Raw genomic sequence first — 19,733 nt, 5'->3', positions numbered from 1 at the left:
TGGATGTAGAATTCAGACATCTGAGCCATCTGTTTCTACCGGAGATTTTTCAGGTGGGCTTCCTTGATCAAAGGTGATTTTTCTTAACTCTGAATAAATCCACAGCCTCTCATTTTCTGTGGAAACAAAATCAAAATCTCTTCTCCAAAGTAACATACCTTTTGACTTCAGTTTTGAAGCCAAGGTATTTTCAAAATACCTATCTTGGGTTAGTTCAACAGCATTTATAAACAAATGTCTTTTGGCGATTGTTGCTCCTTCCTCAGCATTCAAACAATTTAAAAAGAGCACAATAATATACAGTATCAAGATTCTCTGTGTATTTTCCATCTTTATGCGGCTTTATTTTAACCTCTATTTCTTTTATTTTTATTTTTACTTTTTGAGACAGATTCTCTGTATATCTTTGTCCTCGTATAACTCTGTAGACCAGGCTGTCCTTGAACTCACAGAGGTCTGTCTGTCTCTGCCTCCCCTGTGCTGGTATTAAAGGTGTGTGCTACCACAACTTAAAGTCACAGAGGTCAATGTACCTCTGCCTCCCAGGCATTGGGATTAAAGGTGTGTACCACCACACCCAACTACTCTATTTCTTTCCTTTTAACTTTAAGAACTTTAACTTTTAGCCTGCATATATTTTTAACCCACTGTAAACCATTTAGAGGTTTTCTTCAACTTTGAATCTCTCTTTACTGTATATCTCTCTTTCTGACTACATGAGTCTTTTTGGAGAGGATTAAAGCCATGACTTTGATGGCTGGATCCAGCCCATTCCTTAGCTTTCCAGCCTCATGGCAGAGGTACCGCTGGAGCCATTTTTATTACCACAACTCTGTGGCGAATCAAGGTTCCTGCCAGCAAGCAAGCTGCATCATTCTGCTCACAGACCACACTCAGTCAGACTGCCTGCCTGAAAGAGTCAGAGTTTGCCCTGGCAGGACGGTCCAGAAAGCCGGTATTTTAAAACAGTGCAGCTTTTTTCCTGCTACAGCTGAAAACCGAAAAGCATGTGTTCAGCTTTTCATCAACACCATTTAAGTGTTTAGTGGCAGGACCTCTTAGAGGAGCTGCAGGGTTTTGCAGTTAAAGCTGAGTCAGGAAGACTTTCTTAGATGAGAGTGCTTGCTTGCCTCTAGCAAGCAGAGCAGACCGGAGAAATTGCTGCTACCAAGAAAACATGCTTTACTCTATTCTTTCCCAAACTTTCTCAGACTTTCTGTGGATTCAGTTATCCACGTCTGGGCACTATATGTAACATGAGAGCCAGTTTGTTGGGGGTTTTGTCCCACCCGGGACCCCACAACCAGCATACCCCAAGGAAAATCACACACAGGACTCCATAAGATTATAAACTGATTGGCCTATTAGGTCAGGCTACTTATTAGTTCTTATAACTTATGTTACCCCATTATCCTTTATCTACATTAGCCACATGGCTCAGTACCTTTTCCAGTGGGGCAGCTTACATCTTTCCTCTCCGGTGGTCTGGGGAGAACTGCAGAGGAAGCTTCCTGCTTTCCAGAATACTCCCAGTCTCTTTGCTACACCTCTACTTCCTGTCTGGCTTTCCTGCCTATACTGCCTGTCTAGCCAATCAGCGTTTTATTAAAATATGATTGACAGAATACAGACAATTCTCCCACACCAAAGAAAAATTTCCTCATAGTTGTACCCAGCTGCTTGGGTTTCAGTTAATTTCAAATGGAGTAAAGTTAACTTTAATCCATAAACCCATCAAAAGTTCACCCCTTTTCAACTTAAAATGATATAGTATCTCCCTAAATTATGCTTAATTTCTGCTTATGGAAAGCTTATAACAATGACTTAGTTTTGGCTCAGAAAGTTTAACTGTTACACAGATGATTGGAGATGCTTTATATATTTAACCACGTCATAATTACATCAATCGTAACTCTCCTTTTTTCCCCCACAGATCCATTATAATATTATAATAGGAGAACATGTTTCTTAGGAAACATTGTTTCAGTATCTAAAACTTGATTATTATATCCACTGATATTCTCTTAATTGATGTAACACTATCTGATGAATAAATTGAGGAAAGAAAATACAAATATCTGTACAAACACATACTTAATCAGAAAAGAAGAGAAACCCTCGTGTCAATAATAACCCTCATTTCTGCAGCCTCCTTTGCTGGAATCTGTAGCTGTGGTCCTCCTTTGCTCACTCTGCATTCCCTGCGCACTCAGCGAACACCTCACCAGGTCTTCACTCTTTCCTGCAGACATGACCCAGGCCTTCATGCCCTTTGTCATCCTGCCTGATTTATTTCCTGAAGTTTCCCACCTTTAATCACAGGATGTGGTCACACAAAGTGATGCCCCATAGGATCACATGACCTCCAGACATAATCTTTCTCCCCCTACTGTGGACAAGCAATCGAATTCTACTTGATAATCAGAAACAATTGCTCCACCCAACACAGCTATTCCATTACAAAACTGTTGGATAAAAGCCATCAGAAACTCAAACAGCCAGGGCAAGTCTGAGCTTTCAATTCAGAGGAAACCTAGTTCACTTTTACTTGATAATCTGCAACAATCGCTCCACCTAACACAGTTATTCCCTTATTAAATGTTGGATAAAAGCCATCAGAAACCCAAACAGCTAGGGCAAGTCTGAGCTTTCAATTCACTGGAATGTTTTGCTTCCTGGCAGGAGTAACCCAATCTCTAGAACAAGTTTCTAGGCCAACAGGAAGTGAGATACGGGATAATATTCAGATATCTTCATAGTGTGTCTCTAGGGTTGAAAATGAGTGGAAACATGACCCTTTTCACCTCTTAACTACTGGACTTGTGGATCCTGGCTACAGGAGAAACCGTGCTATGTATTCAACAATGGGTCAAAGCCTATACCACCTTCTGGGAAACCCTGCCCTGGCCCTCCAGAATGCTGCCAAATAATTGGCAAAGTAACTGTGTTTTCAGAAAGGCATTCCATATTTCTATCAGGACAGCTGATTCAGAATGGTAGGGAGCATGGGAGTAAAGCCAGTGAATTTCTTGATCCCAGGCTCCCCGTTGCATTTTTCTGAGTGTAATGTGAGTTCTTAGGTCAGACACAATAGTGTGTGAAATAACATAACCATGGACTATACATTAGTTGAGTCTTTGGATGATGGTTTTTGCAGAAGCAACTCATCAGGAAAAGCAAATCCATAACCAGAACAATTATCTACTCCAATAGGGAAAAGGCTTTGTCCTTTTTACAGAGAAAGAGATGCAATATATCCAACCTGTTTCCAGATTGTAGTCTAGATGTCCAGGAGAATAACACCCTACCTGGAGCTCAGTGTGGGTCTCTGATACTGGCAGATCTGTTACTCAGCAGCAAAGATTGCAAGGTCATTTTGCTGACTGGTAATCCATGTTGTCAAATCCATTTGTTTTTTTTTCTTTATGGAGTTATTTTATTAATTCTTTGAACATTTCATACACATACAAAAATTATTTTGATCATATTCTCCTCCCACCAGTGTGATGACTTTTAAAATACCTTTTTGGTTCTGTAATTTGTCTTCGTATCCTTTGTAGCTGTTTTGTAATAGAAATTTTGTGGATAGAAATAACAGCTACACAACTACCTGTCCCAGGATGGGAGACTACAGCTGGCTGAAGTAGCTATAACTTTATTGTCTAATTTGTTAAACCAGTTGACCAATAAAAAGACAACTGGTTTACCAAATTAGAGCTAGTTCTGGGATAGGCACCAAAACTACAGAGAAACCTTGTCTCAAAAACAAAAACGAATATGGATAACTCAAATATAGTTGTTTTAATACACAGGCCCTTCCAACATGGTTACTACACCTAACTGTCATCCCTGACCCTGTTTACAGTACCTTTTCTTTTTGTAGCTTGTTGGTCAGAATTTCTACCTACTAGAATGTCTACTTTTTTTTTCCACTGCTGGGGTGGGATCCTCTGTAATTTTTCAAGTTCCTGTTCTCCCCAACAGTTGACCTTTTATTTAGTTCCTGAGACTCAGTTGCCTCCCCTTTCTTTCTCTGGCAAGTATTTCAAATTAGATAGGATATTGCAATTCAGAGCAAAACTCCAGGCAACAATAACAAAGTGTATATCTTGCCCTTTAACTATTTCGTTTATTTTTCTGAATGACTAGATTAATTTTGATGTATGTATTCCTTTTGAGTGTTAATACTTTGATTTTGCTTTATTAGGAAACTCAGGGTATGGTGTACCAAAATCTACAAACTGAATGACTACAGCTAAATTTAATTTGTTTCTACTTCTTTTTTTTCTTGTCAAATCCATTTGTAACTACATCTCTGATACTGTGATCATTTTGTTCATAGCCCCTGAGCTGACATGTTAACTGGACAAACAAATTAGTATTATCGGCAAGAATGAACCCTTTACTGAGAACATGCTTCCATAAGATCTGGTTGTAAGCCTTTTTCTTAATTAGCTATTGATGGGAGAGGGCTCAGACCATTGTGGATGATTCCATCTTTGGGATGGTGTTTCTATAACAAAGCAAAAAGAGGAAGGAAGAAAATGTAAGTCAGAAAGCAGCAACACTAAAAGGCCTCTGCATTAGCTCCTGGACTTGGAATCTTTTGCTATTTCAGTTCCTGTCTTAATTTCCTTCCATGAAGGACAGCAATGTGGAAGTAAAAGCCAAATAAACCATTTTCTCCCAAATTGCTTTTTGGTCATTGTGTCTCATGCCAGCAACAGAAAAACTGAAGTAAGACAAGATGGTACCAGTGTAGAGGGTATTGCTGTGACAGACCTACTATGCTTTAGGAAGGATTGTGGAAGGATTTTGGAACTTTGTGCTAGAAAATCACCTGAGTGTTGGGAGTTATGTGGGATGCTCTGTGGGAGCATGGAAGACAGGAATCTTGAAAGCAGTGCTGAGGATGTAGGCCTGGCTTGTGATGCTTCAGAGGGAAGTTTAAGATACTATCAGGATCAATACGAGACAAGTCCAGGTTCTGATTAGCATTGGGAGAGGCCATGACATTTATAATATGTTGAGTATGGCATCAGGCACAGAGAGAGGAACAAGAATGGAGGGGAACAAAGGCATGAACATAAGGTTTCTCAAAAGACTTACCTGTGAGATGGCAGAATTTGCCAAGATCAATATGAATTTGGTAATCTAATAAGTCATCTAATGGCCATTGAGAGCATCTGTCAGTCTTATAGTGCTGCCAAGCCATATTGCACTAAAAAATAAGGTGGTGGGGCTTAACCATATCTGTAAGTGTGAGGTGCAAAAGAGGTTTAAAGATGGAAGCAAGATGGGTATACTTTGTGTCAGGATGACATGAAGCTAGCGAGTACAGTGGAGGAGAGAAACAGCTGGAAAGGCCAACACTAACATTTGAAGTTGAACATTTTGGGGGAAGAACCAGTAGAAGGAAGTGATCTTACTGAGGTGTGTCCAAATCAACACTTATGTTCAGTTGAGGTGGATAGGTCCCCTTGGATGGGGCCCAGTTTATTCTCCTTGACTTCTACATCAAATGTAAAAGAGGAAAGGATAAATTCACCAAAGAGGACAACTCCATGGGAAAAAGAAAGATTTAATGAAGATGAACCTGCCAAAGCTGTGTTTCTCTAGGGATCGGGGCAGAGAGAAGCAGAAGAACAGAAAGAAAAGGAAACAGATTTTATGTGACAGTGAGTGAAGAACGTTGAGCTAATTCAGGCTGACTGGATTGAGAGGAGACTGGGCGCTTTTGCTGAGGTGGCTGACATTTGTGGAAAGGTTAGGGTCACTCCTGATAAAGAGAAATGCATCATGGGTGATCAGGTTCTCTGATACACAAAGCCCTGCCTTGAGGATTCTGTTGACTCAACCAAAATCCTTCCTGTTAAGACCAGCACCTCCATTCTGGGGACAGCAGCATGGACCTAAGCCCTGTCTGCTGAGTCTCTAAACCCACTATTGCTGCAAAAAAACACAGCTCTCCTCCTAAAGGGACTAACAGATACTTTCTTCTGGAGCCATTTAGAGTTTCAAATGATCTGAGAACACAGATTTTTGTTACCCACTTTCCATTCTCCGGTGTTGAAGCAATTTCACAAACATTTTATAGCTTAACCACACAAAAAAACCTTTGAGATGCAGGGGTGGGAACCTCAGAGAGGCAGGTGCATCAAGGCTGGGCAGCTTCTCTATGGAGTGAAGTTCCTATCTGCTGGCATCCTTAGCTTTTGTATTAAAGCTCTTTGTCTGTAAGTAATAGAAGTCTATTGTCACTGTGTTGACTTCTGACACAGAGGGAGGCAAACTTGTCTGTTCCAGAGAGGCAGCACTTAGCCCAGGAGAAGGTAATTAGCCTCTGGCCCTGCAATGTTCCGATCTCTCCCCAGCACTGGAATTCAGATCAGTCATCCAGGCTCTGCAGACACAGAATCCTTTCAAGGATTTCCGTTCAGTGCCAGACAAGGCAGCTTCCCTTCAGAAGTCTGATGCCAAAGAGGGCAGAGTGAGCATTTAATTAGTTTATGCCCAATGCTGCCAGACAGGATGATTACACGGATGGAGGTGGAGCCCTGTTAGCATTGAGATCTCCGTTTATTAATGTATGAGTTTTTATTAAGAGATCACAGAGCATGGAAATAGATTTCTATTCTTTTGAAGTTACCTAAGAAGTCTGCAATAAAAGTTAGCTGCAGCCCTATCTGGTGAAAAGTAGGGCTTGTGCCCTACCTTGTTAACTCTGACTTTTCCCCAGTTCCACACAGACTATCAAACAATGCGGGATATAGAAAGTTGAAAGCACCACACTCGACTTGTAATCAGAAAGTGGTTCTGCTAGGAAGAGCTTCTCAATGTGCAATACCAGAAATCACGCGATCAGTCCATTCCAGACTGAGCACAGAGCACAACTTGTCTGGGCCAGCACTTCCTAAGAAGAGGGAGGAGTCACTGGTGAGGATAAATACATGTCACTCTGCAGTGGGAAGAACAACACAGCAGGCAGGCAGCAACCAGATCATCAGGACCAAGCTGTTGCAAACTCGGGTAGCTGCCTTCAGCTCTGCAGGTAATTCCCATAATTTCTCTCTGAGGACAGAGGAGAAGCCTTTGCAGGGCTGTGTGGTACTGGAGATGACCTGGATCTTGGGTTGGATGGGGAGGAGTTGATCCTGTGGCACTGGGCTAGGATCAGGAAACATTTCTGCTGAGCAGAAAAATCTTTTTCTTCAGTCTGGGTCTTCCTGTCTATGGAAGATAGAGGAGGAATCATAGGCTCTGTTCCTAGAGAGGGAATGGGGACTGCCCCTTCCCACCCTCCACGGGGAGGAAGTTTTGAGACCTTGACTAGCTCCTGTGTTGCTGTCGGAAGCAGAGGGAGACAGGAAATTCACATAATCCCTATGGGGGAGGTGGAATCACTTACATGCTTATAGCAGACAGTAAAAGTCTTGGGATCAGAAATCTCACTTTCTGAGCAGATCCCATGACCAAGAAAAAGGGACCCAGCATCTCCTAATAAGGAAAAGACTACAGCTCAGCCACTGAGTCAAGTCTATAACTCACAGACTCACCTGTTTGCTGCGGAAATAATTTTGATAAAAATATTACTGAAGGCTTTTCCTGTGATATGGATGCATCCATCTGACAGTAAACACAGGACACAGGGTAGAGGGAGTTAAAGTTCCTGGCCCCACTGTAGTCATGTGACCGGCCTGGGGACATGTGGCTCAGCTCCAACACCTTCCTCCCCTGCTCCCTCTATTCTTCTCCCCTACCCATTCCCCTACCATCTGCTGTCTCCTCTGATGTCCTCAGCAACCTAGACGGGTGTTAAAAGTGTGTGACAGTGATTGCCATAATCATAAAGCTTCAACTGTAGTTTTTTTATTTTTTGTTATTGTTTTTCGAGACAGGATTTCTCTGTGGTTTTACAGCCTGTCCTGGAACTACCTCTTGTAGACCAGGCTGGCCTCGAACTCACAGAGATCCGCTTGCCTCTGCCTCCTTAGGTCTGGGATTAAAGGCGTGTGCCAGCATTGCCTGGCTTAAACTGTAGATTTTATGATGCTTGTGTCCCCACTACAGTGGTGTACGGAGGAGATAATCCTCTGGACATTACCTAGAAATACATATAATGACCATAAAAAGTCATAAACTTTTACTAATATTTTAACCTGGGTCACTCAACAAGTTGCCCAGAAAGATCCACTGATTTCTTGCCACCATACCTCACCCTGAGATTCAAAATGAAATCTGGTCCAGGTAGCAGAGACTCATTCAAACATCATTCAAGTTTCATCCCATCTGGAGTCCTTTCAAGGTGAGATACAAACCACTATGTGGAATACTGTCACGGCTGAAGATCCTCCCCATCTCCATCCTTCTGACACTTGTTCTCAGGGGGCCAAGTCCAGTGTTGTCCTCTATTACCCCACACACACACACTCCCAGATGCTTGCACTAAGTTAAACCCACGGCTGTGAGATTTCTTATACATATCCGTTGGTGGTTGGGGTGCACTCTGTGTGAGATTTCTTTTTGAGTCTTGACTAGAAGTTGGTGATGTGGTTGAGGGCACAAGCGCAAAGGAAGAGGTCCCCTGTTTTCTACTGAGCGAAGCAAGAAGTGAAGAGGTGACATTCAGACTACACAAGTCTTTAGCACATCCCTAGGTCTTCTCTTGCTTACACTGTGACCCTGGCCAATCCCTTCAACTCTGGATCTTGGTTCTCCCTTAGGAAAACTGGTCACAGCAACAACACTTCTTCCTGTAGTGAAGAGGAGCAGAGAATGTGGCACTGCCATCTGAGGGGCCAGGGTACCTCCCACGCACAGACGCAAAGGCAGCAAAGGGACACAGTGCAGGCCAAGGGGGAGGACTAGGAGGTGGTCAGGGAATCATGTGGTCATCCCAGATAAAAGGATCTTCTCTTTTCAACCAGGATACCAGAGTGATGGCTGAGATCTCCCCTGATGTCCTCTCCAGACCAGTAGGCACCATGGGAAGGGATACTGCAGGCCAGGAAAATCAAAACAGCAGAACATCAGGGGAGAATCAAAGAATGACATCCAGCAACAATGACTTTGCCTTCAGCCTCTACAAGGAGCTGGTCTTAAAGAACCCAGACAAAAACATCGTCTTCTCCCCATTCAGCATCTCAACTGCCTTGGCCGTCCTATCCCTGGGAGCAAGAAGCAAAACCCTGGAAGAGATTCTAGAAGGTCTCAAGTTTAATTTCAGCAAAGCCTCTGAGGCAGACATCCACCAGGACTTTGGGCACCTCCTCCACATGCTCAGCCAGCCAGGGGACCAGGTGCAGATCAGCACAGGCAGCGCCATGTTTGTAGAAAAGCGCCTGCAGATGCTGACGGAGTTCAAAGAGAAGGCCAGGGCATTCTACCAGGCCGAGGCCTCCATGACCGACTTCCAGCAGCCTCATGAGGCTGTAAAGCTCATCAATGACTATGTGAGGAAACAGACCCAGGGGAAGATCAAGGACCTGATCTCAGACCTGGATAAGGATGCATTAATGGTGCTGGTGAACTACATCTACTTTAAAGGTGAGGATGGGCACTGTTCATGGGTGGATGGAGAAGGTGTTGGTTGGGCATCTTGTGTCCATACACTGAGCACTGGAAAGGAGGGGGCATGGGCTTGGAGACATGGGTGCCTAACTTCTTTTACTAACTGGCCTTACTTGTTGTCTGGGGAATACTGGATAATAGTTGCAGTTCCTTGTACTTACTCCACAGAAGCCCTGAGCTCTCAGGGGTTCATTTTGGCTCTGACTTAAACTGATTGACTAGTAGAAATCAGAGCTGTGATATCCAGTTAGACCTGAGTGAGAAGAAGCCACAACTTCTCCCTGAGGAGATGATGTCCCCCATTCTGTCCACTCAAACATTTCTCATATTCTTCTTAGAAGGTGTCCTTCCCTGTTGGAGAAGCTCTGTCTCTAGGTGGGTGCAGATGGGCTGAGGAGTTCTTGACCTAAGCAGCCTGGCTCTCCCCATCTTAAAGGGAAAATAGCATTGCAACAGGTAGTGGAAAATCCTTCACGCATCCCTATGCAGGACCTCTCCCCTGATTCTCTCTGCATTGATCTGGACCTGGGCATGGGAAGGCAGAGAGTGGGGCAAAGTCATTAGTGAGAATATAAACCAGCCACTCAGTGCTCTATGTTTAGTGTATGGCTTTTTTGTGGAGTCTGATTTTGTAAGACTACTAGCTTGGCAGCCTGGGAGGCCACAGTGTCCAAGACTCAATCCTGAGCCAGAAAATCTGGAGTTAGGAGCTGGTGTTTTGGGAGACTGGAATGGAATTGCCTTGGCTAAGGGTTTTGGGATGGACATCCAGAGTCCAAATCCACAAATACAGGCCTAGTAGAGAGCAGAGATTGAGGTGACAGACCACAGAACAATGACTGATGAAAATCATGCTGCGACTAGATCTGGGGTGGATTTGAGGCTGGACTTGTAAATACCCTAGTCCAAGACAGAGGACAGGTTCTGAGACAACAGATAGAAAACCCATTGGCCTTAAATAGAAGAGGGAGGAGGATAGGAGGGCAGGAGGACAGAAAGAGAGGAAGACAGGAAGACAGAAGGATAGGAAGACAGGATGGCCCCAGTACTGCTGGGCTCTGAGGAGAGGGGAAGCAGAGGAATGGCCTGAAGGGTGGGTGTGACTCCCTCTGCTGGCCCAGGACCCAAACTCCTACTCTGCTTGGCTATGAGGATGTGGTGCTGTATGTTTATATTGCTGCATCCTGATCGCAAGAAACTGTTAAAGTACCAATCTTCTAGGGTGTGTTGCAAATGATAACATGTGCTTGGGATGTGGGGCAAGTCTGGGCAGGATATCTGATTTCATGGACGGGAACACGGCCAATGCATGAGATGAGGATTCAATATCCATGTCTTAGCCATTGACTATGGGGTCCTGGTAATTGGACCCTGAGAAACTGCAGGTCTCTAGAGCTTCAGTCTAAGCCCACACTTGGTTCTGGACTCTTCGTCCCCTTAGGTGCCATGGATAGATCATGGTGTGGGAGGACTCAGTCTCTTCCTGCTTCACTGAAAACATGTCCCACAAGGAACTGCCTTCTAGAAAGGGTCCTCCTAAGGAAGAGGGGATCCCCCAATCTCCCCAGGCCCTAGTCTCCCCCTTTCACTCTCATTTCTCTCTTACATGCACACCCTCAGATCCAAGATTGTTTCTCAGGCACCTCAAGGAACCAGGCTTTGGTTTTGAGTTCCCCTTTCCAAACCAAGCATGTGGATCCTTTTCATTCAAAGATCTGCATCTACCAAGGTCTTGGTTTTCAACATAGATAATGAAACCACCATGGGATAGTATACACTATGTGTTTTAGATGGAAGGATTGTTCTCATGACTCAGAAGCTAGGCAGAAATGGGTGTATGAGGGGTCTCCCCTCTGCTGTTACATTCTAATGGTCTGCTCCACATTTAGGGAAATGGAAGTTTCCCTTTGACCCTCGTGACACATTCGAATCTGAGTTTCACTTGGATAAGGACAGATCTGTGAAGGTGCCCATGATGAACATTGAGAACCTGACCACACCTTACTTCCGGGATGAGGAGCTGTCCTGCACTGTGGTGGAGCTAAAGTACACAGGCAATGCCAGCGCCCTGTTCATCCTCCCTGACCAGGGCAGGATGCAGCAGGTGGAAGCCAGCCTGCAGCCAGAGACCCTGAGGAAGTGGAGAGACTCTCTGAGGCACAGGTGAGTGCCTTCAGAACACAGAGCTGACCTGAGTCAACAACCTACAATTGGACTGGAGCCCAGTGTTTCTATACCTCAATACCTCACTAATACCTGTGTAATGGTTGGATGGTCAGTAGGGACGGGTGGAGTGCCGGATGATGTAACGGCTGTGGTGATGGAATAGCAGGGGCAGGTGGAGAGTAGGTGAGTTTCCTCTGCAAACTGGGGAGTTGGGGAATTTTACTAACTTAAATTTTACTGTCATTTTAGTTGTTTTTAAGAGAGGATGAGCTAGAGCGGGTGCTGAAGAGTCTTCTGTGTTTAACGGGCTGTAATTACACAGAATTCTGCATGGGTGTTGGAGGACAGAGGGAGTGAGGGTGGGAGGAGATCAGCTCTGAGAATCAGCTCTGCCCCGTGCAGCCGTCTCATCCCCTCATCACTCCTTCATGCACCAGTGTGCAGTGATGACTTGAAGACCTACTCTGTGCTGTGCTATGATTTTAGACCCTGAGAGGACATCAGAGACTCAAGAAGAAAATTTCTTATCCTCACAGGCTTATCTAGGAATTGAAGAGCAGAGAGCAGGTGATTGAAAATACAATTAATCATGACTTGACTACTAAAAAGTGAGAGACAGTGACACCCAAAAGGGGAGTTTCCAAGAAAAGCACAGCTGGGGTCAGACGGAGGGTGCAGCTTTACCTAGAAGATCATTAGATGAAGTCAGAGTCCACATGACAGGGGAAGGACTGCATTTTTGGATCTGAGAGAAAAGCATTCTTGGTAAGGGAATAGTTGGTACCTAGCCACACTGACTGCCCACTGTAAACACGCTCAGGCATTAACGGTTAATTAATGCTTCAGGAAAAACAAAGAGGTCTATGCATGTATGGAAGGAGGGCTGTGCTCCGGTGAGAAGACTGTCCATGGAGAAATGCCTTAGCAACAAGGTAGGCTGGTGGTGCCAGAATTCAGTGACTCTTATGTTTCTCTTTGTCATTCTCAGGAAGATCGATGAGCTCTCCCTGCCCAAGTTCTCCATCTCCACAGACTACAGCCTGCAGGACATCCTTCCACAGCTGGGCATCAGGAAAGTCTTCTCCACACAGGCTGATCTGTCTGGGATCACAGGGTCCAAGGACCTGAGAGTCTCTCAGGTATACCAATAAATATTAGGTGGCTCTCTCTGGGTTTCAGAATATATATGGTGAAGATGAGGTGTGTGGGTGAAGGAATGATGTGTATGTGAGAAAGCCTGAGATTCCCTTATGCCTTGGAGAGCTAGATTAAAACCTATATATGCTCCCTAGATACCATGCAGCCCATCCCTACTCAACCGCATGAACATAATCTGATTCAGGATTCCGGGATGGAAAAGAGCTTGTGCTTTGGTAAGACCACCATAGTAACCATCTGGTTCTGCAATGCAGGTGCCACCCACAACCCATATAGCACTTCCAGTCTCAGCTTCTTCATTAGGAGCTGGCTCAGAACTTCCTGAATAGCACACAGAACAATAGCAGTACAGGAAATAGAAAGGATGGGTAGCAGTTGAGATGAAAAGCTTAGGAATAAGAGAGAAGATGTTTTAGGACCTCACACTACATCCCCAGATGCACAGCCTGGCAATGCTTAGTGTTCTCTCCAGTGCCCACACAGAGCCCTGGGCTCTGATCTGTACCAGCAGGGCATGGTGGTCTGGGAAAGAGAAGCAATGACATATTCATTGCAGCTGTGTGTGCCAAGGAGGCTGGAGCAGGCGGGATGCTGAACCCTGCACTGGCTGCCAGCACTCTGGCTGTTCCTCGTGGGTCTCCTGATAAAGTGCCTGTGAAGAAATGTGGGAGTTACCTATACCCATCCTCCAGTTTGTGGTGGGTTTGAGGACAGTAGAGATTCTCAGAGACTGAGGAGACCCTGGGTGGCCTCATCTCACACCCTGAGCAGAGACCTGGAAACCCCAGGGGTAGAGCTCATGGCAGGAACAAACAAGCTCACCAGTGTCTGAGGCCAGCAGTCGATACTTGCTACAGGAATCTCCTCTTCTGCCCTCCCTGATCTCCAGTGAATGATGTCTTTCTCCTACAGGTGGTCCACAAGGCTGTGCTGGACGTGGCTGAGAAAGGCACAGAAGCAGCGGCTGCCACAGGAGTCAAATGGATCCCCTGCTGTGCAAAATATATTTCAGTGTCAGTGCGTTTCAACAGGCCATTCCTGATGTTTGTCTCAGAAGCAAATACACAGATGACCCTCTTTCTGGCCAAAATCTCCAACCCCAAGTATGGCTAGAACTTTCCAATGTGAGAGCCTTCTGCCCAGGTGCCCTGGAGGGAGCATGCATGTGGGTGTGTGCATCCTGAACAAAATTCTCTGATTGGCATTGTACACTTGGCTTTGACAGTGACTGTGACTAACTCTATGGTGCCGACATGCACAGGAGTCTTAGACTTAGGTGTCCATCTCTCAGTCCTCCTGGGAGCATCTGCTCATGCTTTGAACCTGGAATCTGTCTTTATGCCCTCCCCTTGCTCACTGCCCTGTATGTGCTATACCCCAAGTGTGGGCACTGGCAGGTAGGCTCCGTCAGGGCAATCTCTGGGCACATCTGCTTTCAGTTTCCACAACCTTGCTGGGATCATACAAGCTTACAGGCCAATCCTGAGGATCAGGCCCAGGACTGAGAGGAAACCTGCCGCACTGAATCTCATTTCCGCATCGGGTACCACCTGGTGACAAGTTCCTCCTTTGTGCTTCCTTTCTCCAGTCCGCAGGCTCTGCTACCCACAGCCCTTTGTAGTAATCTGACCAATGCTTCAGGCTTCACACATGTTGAAAGGGGATTGATCAGAAAGACTCCTCTTCTGATAGCACCCTTACTTATGGTAGAGCACCCATTTTCTTACTCTGCAGCTATCACCCTCAAATGCCAGATTGATATCCCTGTATTCCTTACCCTAAATGCAGGGCTTGCAACAAAGGATCAATAAACATATAACTGCACAGAAGGTGGCTGGTCTATATTCACTCAGCTCCTGTTGGCCTCTAGTGACAACATAAGGAAGTAGAGATTGTCACTCACACTCTCTGACATGTAGGGCATCTGAAACACATGCTATTATTATTACCTTTTATGAATGACAAAATTCAGGAACAGAGAAGTTTATTCATGGCTCCTTTACTTTGAGCCTGAGGCAAGTCAAGCTTTGTGCGTCAAAGACATTATCAAGAGGATGAGGGTTTGGGACACCATCCAACCACTCAGATCACTAGGCTTGGCTCAGCATTAACTGGACTCTGATCCTGGAATCCTGCAGAGTTGGCAGTCAATAATGGAGCCTACCTCAGCAGGTGCTGGTAAGGATGGAACAAGGTCTGAGGCATGAAGGAAGGATCAACAGTGGTGACCATCATTGTTTCTGTGGGGACAGAGAAAGAAGGGCAGATTTCAGGTTTCTGCCTAGGGAAGAATCCACTATAAGACACTGCTGTCGTGTTAAAATGATTCACATAAGACAGTTATTGATAACAATGCTATTAAGCCAATTAATGGTTTAAGCACTTTTACTAAAGATCCCAGCAAGAGCAGACTTATGTCTGTGAAAATCTGTAACAGTCCAAGCTCAGAAGCACAACATTTTGAAAGATACAAACCACAATGAACATAATTTACATTCATGTTAGATGCAGGTTGGAGTAATTTGAAATATTCTTTCCTGGCAGAGCAGTGTAATTATCGCAATTATCGCATAGCAGTAAATGTAGGTCTATAACATCTTTATCTGATTTGGTTTCCCTAACTTATTCTGGTGATTCTTCTGCACCATCACAAGTCCATGGGAATCTCAAATACATGTGAAGACAGTCATGGCTGCAGGTGGACACAGGGATCTGAGAACTGTGTGAGCAAACACAAGATGGAGTCAGAGCATGAAGGATTTACCTTAGTCACTTTAGGGTGAGCCTGCATGCTGTCTTCTGACCTGTCTGCGTTTCCTTTCTCCCTTGGTTCTGAGGACTAAGAGGAAGACTGGTCTTTCCACACATCTACTAATACAGAATAAATTGTCCCCAAATCACAGCTTGAAGCAGAAACATGAAATATCCCACAGTGTCAGGGATCCATGAGGAGCCAGGCTGGGTGGTTTTTCCTCTAGGGCACTCATGAGTCACACTGTTGGTTGAAGATTTGGCACATGTTCAAAGTTCCCTCTTTATGTTTACTCTCATGACCAATCCTTTGGTGCTATAAACTTGGTGCTATAAATCCCAGCAGCATGTGCTTGCTGGGAAAGCCCCATACCACTGAGGTAACACCCAGGTCTCTCATGGGTTTTGATGGTAAACCTCTTCGAACATATGCAAAGGGCGGCTCATACTTAACTTCTGTGAGGGGTGAAGAGACATAGAGAGACAGAAAAGAGGAGAAGCAAAAGAGGAAGAAGGAGAAGGGGTAAGTAGGAGAAAATATGGAGGAAGGAAAGGGAGATGGAAGGAGAAAGGTCAGGTGGGAAGGTTTTGGAAAAAGCCACAGCTGAGGTTATACACACATGTAATTCCAGCACTGGAGTGGCTGAGGCCAGGAGACCAGGAGTGTAGGATAGCCTGGGTATGTTAGATGATGTCCTTGTCGGTGAGTCCCAGTACCCAGTTGAAGCAACTTGAAGGTAGAAGGCTTTATATTACGATCTTGATTTCTTGTCAGGACAGGCATTGTGAAAGTTAGGTTTTGATCTGTGGTGACAGTTATATGTCAGCATGTCCCATCTGAAGGACAAGGAAACAGACATCTTGGTCCAAAATCAGTCAGTGAAATACCTCTAGCTGACTTATTTAGTCACAATTATCCTGGTCTCCCAAGGCAGCTTCACCAACAGGAGGACAAGAATTCAAACTCCTGAGCCTCTTGAGTGGGGAGGAGGGAAAGGTGCACCTGTCTTTTCATAGCTCACGTCTGTGTCACCCTCCCTGTGTGCTGCACACAATCTGTCCCGGAGATGACAGTGATTACCGATGGTCTCACTGAAAAGTCAGGACAGCATGAAGTGTACGCTTGGCTCATTGATGAAAACCTCATTATTATGAAGAGTTGAAATGTTCCTTACCAGAGCTAAATTATCTGGAACTATTACATTGACTCCTTAAGTATCCATTTATCATTGAACATATTCAGTGAATGAACGATTGATTTTCATATGTCAGGGTTCCTAGAGTAACCAAATTTATATAAGAAATCTATATGTAAAGAAAGAAGGTATTTGCAGTATCTTAAATGCTGTGGTCCAATTAGTCCAACAATGGTTGTCTACCAATAGAAGGTCCAAATCTCCAGTAATTGTTCAGACCACAGGCCTAGATGTCTCACCTGGTCTTTAGCATGTGCTGGAAACTTGAAGAAGTACACTCCAATGCCACTTAAGGAACGGGCTTGGTAGTGGGTGTGAGAAAAAGAAGGCAAAGGAAGCAAGAATTCTTCTGCCATGTCCTTTCTATAGACTGCCAGCAGTCTCTATAAATACAGTTGAATATAATATAGAGTAAAGGTGAATCTTCCCACCTCAAAATTTTCAGAGTAGAAGTGCCTCTTTCCACTTAAAATTATTTAATTAAGACAAAGGATCCTGCCAGGTTTTAGTGTCCCATGCATTTACAGTAGCACTCTAGAGTCAGAGATATGCAGATCTCTGAGTGTGTGGTCTATAGAGTGAGTTCCTGGACAACTAGGGCTAAACAGAGAAACCATGACTAAAAACTAACAAACAAACAAACAAAAGATAGAAAGAAATCTTTCTCACAGTTGTACCCGAATCCTTGAGCTTTCGCTAAGTCCAGAAGAAATAAAATTGACAATCAATTACAGCTCTTATAAGTCCACCAAATGTCAACGTGACGCACAATCACATCTTCCAAATTCATGTTTGATTTCCAATTAAAAGCAGTAACCAGATCTTAGGTATGTGTTACATGGCTTAGCTATCTCAGGTAAAATTGCAAATGCATTATATATTTAACCAGATAATAATTGCACCAAACATGACATAACCATCGTTCAAGAGACCACAGATGCATTGTCAATTTTATAATAGGTGGAAATGTTTCTTGGTGTTTATAACTGTGTTCCTCTCCTATTCATTCAGTATTTCCTGCACACTCAGCAAGCACCTCCACAGTCTTTGCTCTTCCCGGAGAAAAGACCCAGGCTTTCACTCCTTTATCATCTTGTCTGGGTTGAATCCTTGAAGCTTCCCATGACTTTGATCTCAGAATTTGATCTGGAAAAGGCACTGAGTGTTGGAAGCTCTGTGGGATGTTCTGTGGGTAGTTGGCAGAAAAGAATGCTAAGAACAATATAGAGGGTGGTGGACTGGCATGTGATGTTTCTAAAGTAAGTTTAAAGACTCTCTGAGTACCCATAGAGGTGCTATGACCTGTATTTTAAAGATTAAAGTAGAGGAACTGGGGGCTCCAGGCTCTAATTAATTTTTTTAGGAGATTTGGACTTTGCCAAGAGGCACAAAAGGAGAAGAAAAAACTAAGATCAAAGAAAGTCTGAAGATAGAGGAACTCAAACCTGATTATTGGCAGAATTTGTCTAGATCAGTGAGAATCTGGTATCAAATATGTCATCTACTGGTCACTGAGAATGTTTGACTCAGATCACATTCAGGACATATTACAATAAACTGTAAGGTGGTGGGGCTTAATCAGATCTGTAAGTGGGAGGTGGAAAAAAGACTTAAGGATAGAAGCAAGTTGAGGAGTCAAGTTTGGAATGGAAAAGGCCCTTGATTGATTAAGCGACAGAGACAGAGAAAGCAGGAAGAAAGGCAGACTTGAACAGGCAGCAGTGGAGAACTCCACAGTGAGGAGGGAGTGGGAGAGACTTAGAGAGGAGCCTGGAAGTATCCCAGCAGGAGGATCCCAATAGCACAGGGAGCGCTGCAGTCAGTGATGGAGGGACAGATTCTCTATCTGAGGGTGTCCACAAAGAGACAGAGACTTGTCGAAACAATACTCAGCATGACGGAGGACAGGCATCCCTTTACAGAGGATGTGATGCCCAGGGGTGCATAGGGGAGCTACCTGATACAACAGCAGGACTTTTGTTCAACAGGCTCCAGCAATAGAAAAATACAGAGAGTCAGCAGGCTGCAGTCATGCAATGAGAGAGACACACAAAAGAGGAAATTTAAAAGGTCTCTGCAGGAAGTTGGGATGGGCAGAGGAGTGGGCATAGTTAGTGGATGTCTTAGGTAGGTCTTCCACTGCTGCGATGAAAGAAACGCCAAGGTTAAATGGAAGTTGGGGAGGAGAGAATTTCTCTGTCTTACATTTGCACAACAGTTTTTATCATTGCAAGAAGTTAGGACAGGAACCCAAACAGGGCAGCATTCTAAAGTCAGGAGCTGATGTTGAGGCCGTGGAGGGTGCTTCCTATTGGCTAACAGGGATTGCTCAGTCTGCTTTCATACAGAACCCGGGAAAACCAACCAAAAGATCACACCAAACACCAGGGGCATTGCCCTCCCCTTCCGTAACTAATTAAGAAATTACAGGCTGGTCCATGCTCTCCTCTCAGATGACCATAGATTGTGTAAAGTTGATGTAAACCCAGCAAACACACTGAATGTGAGAAAAGCTGGAAAGGCAGACTCTAAAACTCAGAAATGACTACTTGGCAGGTGTACCACAATTAATCAAAACCCAGAGCAAATATTGGGGTTCAAGCTGAAGGTCAGAAAGGCAAAAGGGTTGGACACTGGCTCTTGCCTCTACCTCAATCTGAAATGCCATCCAGCCTCCAGGAATCTCAGAATGAGACTGTGTGTGAGAGCTTTCTCCTCCCATCTTACATTCCCCTCTAAGGCTGGGATTAAAGGCATGCACCACTGCCACCCAGTTTCTATTGCATCTAGTGTCCTTGCTGGGATTAAAGGTGTGTGTCACCACTGCCTGGTCTGGAAGGTTGAAGAATAGGACTGTTTTTCTCATTGCTCTTGAGGTAAGCTTTACTTATT

General features: G+C 44.5%; 1 protein-coding gene across 2 annotated transcripts; it reads left to right on the top strand.

Moving 5' to 3' along the window:
• Window positions 1-6,903: 6,903 nt before the first annotated feature.
• LOC125398447 (serine protease inhibitor A3N-like) lies at window positions 6,904-14,723 on the top strand. Of its 2 annotated transcripts, XM_087911538.1 has the most exons (6): window positions 6,904-7,051; window positions 8,928-9,546; window positions 11,460-11,733; window positions 12,725-12,875; window positions 13,029-13,109; window positions 13,807-13,922. In XM_087911538.1, the coding sequence occupies exons 2-5, from the start codon at window positions 8,940-8,942 to the stop codon at window positions 13,071-13,073; spliced, it is 1,077 nt and encodes a 358-aa protein (XP_087767664.1). In that variant the 5' UTR covers window positions 6,904-7,051; window positions 8,928-8,939; the 3' UTR covers window positions 13,074-13,109; window positions 13,807-13,922. The 2 variants fall into 2 exon arrangements, with proteins under 2 accessions (XP_087767664.1, XP_087767663.1); XM_087911537.1 differs by lacking the exon at window positions 13,029-13,109 and having other exon boundaries at window positions 13,807-14,723.
• Window positions 14,724-19,733: the final 5,010 nt, after the last annotated feature.

Source organism: Myodes glareolus, chromosome 11, assembly GCF_982192425.1.
Source record: "Myodes glareolus chromosome 11, mMyoGla1.1, whole genome shotgun sequence".
Taxonomy (NCBI): Eukaryota; Metazoa; Chordata; class Mammalia; order Rodentia; family Cricetidae; genus Myodes; species Myodes glareolus.
This window is presented reverse-complemented; position numbering and strand designations above follow the sequence as displayed.